General features: G+C 57.9%; 1 protein-coding gene across 1 annotated transcript; it reads right to left on the bottom strand.

Moving 5' to 3' along the window:
- Positions 1 to 2,424: 2,424 nt before the first annotated feature.
- On the bottom strand, positions 2,425 to 3,276 carry BXZ73DRAFT_62482 (uncharacterized protein; the record flags this gene model as incomplete). Its single annotated transcript, XM_048021741.1, has 1 exon — positions 2,425 to 3,276. A coding segment is annotated over one exon (852 nt), but the record flags the coding sequence as incomplete, so codon positions are not given.
- Between the last annotated feature and the right edge of the window lie 320 nt (positions 3,277 to 3,596).

Below are 3,596 nucleotides of genomic sequence, written 5' to 3' on the forward strand. Positions count from 1 at the left end.
CGCGGAATCGAACGATGATCGTGTTGTCCCGGCGAACCACCTCGGCACCGAGACCGTAATGCAGAGCCTGAAGGCGAAGGTGAGCGCGGCGTGAGAGATAATGAACGGAATGCTCACCTCCTCGATGCGTCCAAGCGTCAGCTTGGAGTGGCGTGTGTGGATCATATCCTCGAGGACCTGCGGAAAAGGTAAGCACGCGCGATCTGCACCAGAATGAACGCTCACTTCTCTGTGGTTGGGGTGCATCGCAGGCATGGTGACGAGAGCGAGAGAGAGAGCGAAGAGCGAAGAGCGAAGAGCGAAGAACGAAGAGCGAAGAGAGCGAAAGAGAGAACGAGCGAGGGAAGTGAGGAGACAGAGGAAGAACGCGAACTTGAGCGCCGCGCGCGAGCCAGCAAGCGCCGCGCGCGCAGGCGTAGCGGAGGCGCGAGAAAACCGGGGCGGGGAGCGGCCCGGGCGCTGGGCGTGCGCAAAGAACGCCGGAGTCCGAGAAACTCGGACTCGAGCTCAGGCCCCGAGGCGCGCCCAGGGCACAGCCACCCCGGGCGTGCCTCAAATGACGTCGGTGATGTCGCATGCTCAGATGTTGTAACCGGGGCCATAGCGAGGCGGCCCAATCCATGATGCATGATCTCTCTCCGTACACGACCGGTCCAAGCGGGCGCCTGATAGGGCTGACGAGAAGAGCGTCCGAATGGGAGGGCTCTGCGCCGCTCGTGAACCCGCTGTCTATGTCCAACCGAGAGCACTGTATCAATAGAAAACCAAGTACTTGTAGGGTTGTAGTGGGCTGATAGGAGACTCAACGGAGCGCAAGGAGATCTGCATGCGCCCATGCTCCACGCGCTCATGGGCCCCACACGCTGGTGTCGGTGTTCCAAGCGAACCACGGTTGCAACCGCGGTACCGTTGTATGGTTGCAACCATACCACGGTTGAAACCATACCACGGTTGACAACCATACAGCGGTTGCAACCGCGACATGGTTGCAACCGCGGTACCGTTGTATGGTTTCAACCGTGGTATGGTTTCAACCGTGGTATGGTTGCAACCGTGGTATGGTTGAAACCGTGGTATGGTTGCAACCATACAACGGTACCGCGGTTGCAACCATGTCGCGGTTGCAACCTCGGTACCGTTGAAGCACCGCTCGCCGTCGCCCGTACGTCTACCGCGCGGTGTTGCAACCGCTGTATGGTTGCAACCGCGGTACCGTTGTATGGTTGCAACCATACCACGGTTGCAACCGTAGTGAATCGCCCGCGCGACTCGAGGTCTGTCCGAGTGTCTTGAAGAGAGCGAAGTGAATGGGGTTCACCGGGACACGGGAGACTAGAACGCGAGCAAAGGGAAGAAAAATAGCGCGGGACTCGGGCGCCCAGCCTCGTCGACTCTGGCGCCCCGGAACGCGAAGATGGGATTTTGTTTTCCGACGGATGGGGCCGACGGATGGCTACATACGTAGATAGATACGAGAAAGGGAATACAAAGAAACAGATTCTGGGTGGGCACAGTGGAGGGTAGCTCGAAAATACTCGAATCGCGTCTGGCAGCAGCACGGAAAGGTGTCAGTACTGAGACAGGACGAGCGCGAGGGAACCAGGCCTGCTCACCTGGCAGCAGCAAGGAAAGGTTGGGCTAGCACGGAGCCGCCTCGCGCCCTTCGACGTCTGCCCGGTGAGAGGGGCTCGTGCCGCGTGTGCCGCAGGTGACCGTCAGGGGTCGTGGACCCGGGCTGTAGCGTGGGGCGGAGACACGTCGGAACGCGGGGAGCACCGTGTCATGGCGCGCGCGCGCCTCGGAGGCACACGGTGGTGCGCGCGCGCAAGGGTGCGCGGCGGCTAGGTGAGCATAGCGTGCTCTGAGGACGAAATGTCGCTGCGACGCGTTGGCCCGTGCTGGTCGAAAGCGGAGGTGAGCGGCGCCGTCGTCCGCGCTCGTCCGGTTGGGTACGGGCTGGTGCCGGGCCACTGCCCGCGCGATTCAACTGGTGTAAACCTCAGTTTAAACCACGAGTTAGCCACTCCTATCGAGCACAAGTGTGCCCTGCAACACCGATCACTGGTGCAGCCCGACATAAGCACCACGGACCCATGAAAGCCACGACTCGCGAGCCCTGTACAACGGGAGAAAGCGACGGGACAGCCAAAATATCATTACAAACCGTGAAGCAATAAGAAGAGTGATAGTCGTTATAAGGATACTTATACATAAGAGTCGTAAAGTTGGTGTCATAGTCTATGCACACGTATAAAGAAACAAGGACTCATGGTGTAGTGGTCGGGTGTACCGTCGGCGCTTTCGGAATGTGTGGTCGCTGGTTCGAATCTTGAGCGCAGCTACCATTTTGACTTCCAGAAAACAAGTTTCGGCTCCTTCAAATAGTTATCTATCTTTGGGGGTAGTGCTTCTACACTAGTATAGTTACAACCGTGGTACGGTTGCAACCGTACGCTGGTTGCAACCTTGGGCCTTACAGGGGTTTGGTTGCAACCCTGGCACTGAGATGTATGTTGTGACGAGATCGTCGCGGCCCTCGAGAAGGTCGCGGCCGGGGTACGCGGTCTTCAACTCGTGCTGGATGAGGACCTTGACATCGCGGTCCATCGATTCGCGAGACTGTTCGCTGAGATCAAGAGTATGGATCTCTTCCCTGGAGCCTACGCTTGACACGATGGTGTCTTCGATGACGTCCTCCGGACGCGAAGTGAGAAGGATTTTGACAGGGAAGGGGGCCTGCTTTGCGCAAGAAATGAGTAAATCCATCATCGTGCTGGGGAGCCTGCGATCGGTGGGTTCCACGCATTCATCCAGAGCGTCAACAACGATGATGAATGTAGGGTGTAGTGCATGGACGAAGGAAAAGGGTTCCTGGAGGAGATGGGTAGCTTCGTACTGAAGTTGCTGGTGCTGACCGTGTTCGAGGTGTTTGGGGATGGCGTCGACAATGAAATCCCTGATATCCCCTCGAGACTTCGCGACTTGATATGCGATTGTAGGGAAGAAGAGACGAGTAGTCGAGCGCTCAGCGTCGCCGGTGGCAAAGAAGAAAGATGCGCCCAGGGCAAGCAAGTCTTCGTCGAGGCGCCTGGCAAACTCGACTGCGATGGTGGATTTTCCCGCGCCAGCTACACCAGTGAGGATACAGACGTCACTCTTCCCGGTGATACTTGGATCCTTGCCTGAAGCCCATGCATTGAGGCTGGCGAAGAGGTCTTCGCGAGTGCCTGGCAAGAACTTGCTCTTCATATGGTTCCCCGCTGCTCTATATCCGGCCTACAGTAGTGATTCGCCAGGTGCATCCATTGTGACAGCCTATCAGCAGGTGCAGATGCATCTGGTGCCGGCCGGCCCGGTTGCGCTCGACACCGCCTTCCCCAAGCGCGCTCGCGCACCCTTGGGACAGCGTCGCACCCAGATGTCCGGACACCGGCGCCTCAGGCGCCGCCACCCGAGCTCGCTGTCTCCGACAGGGAGCTCGCCTCCCTCTTTGCTTCACACCACATCTTGTATATGATTAGTGATAAAAATATATTTATTAGTAAACTACTACATAAGTGTGCTAGTAAGTAATACCATGCCCCTCGGGACAAGGC

The sequence above is a fragment of the Epithele typhae genome (genome assembly GCF_022376455.1).
Source record: "Epithele typhae strain CBS 203.58 chromosome Unknown BXZ73scaffold_558, whole genome shotgun sequence".
Taxonomy (NCBI): domain Eukaryota; kingdom Fungi; phylum Basidiomycota; class Agaricomycetes; order Polyporales; family Epitheliaceae; genus Epithele; species Epithele typhae.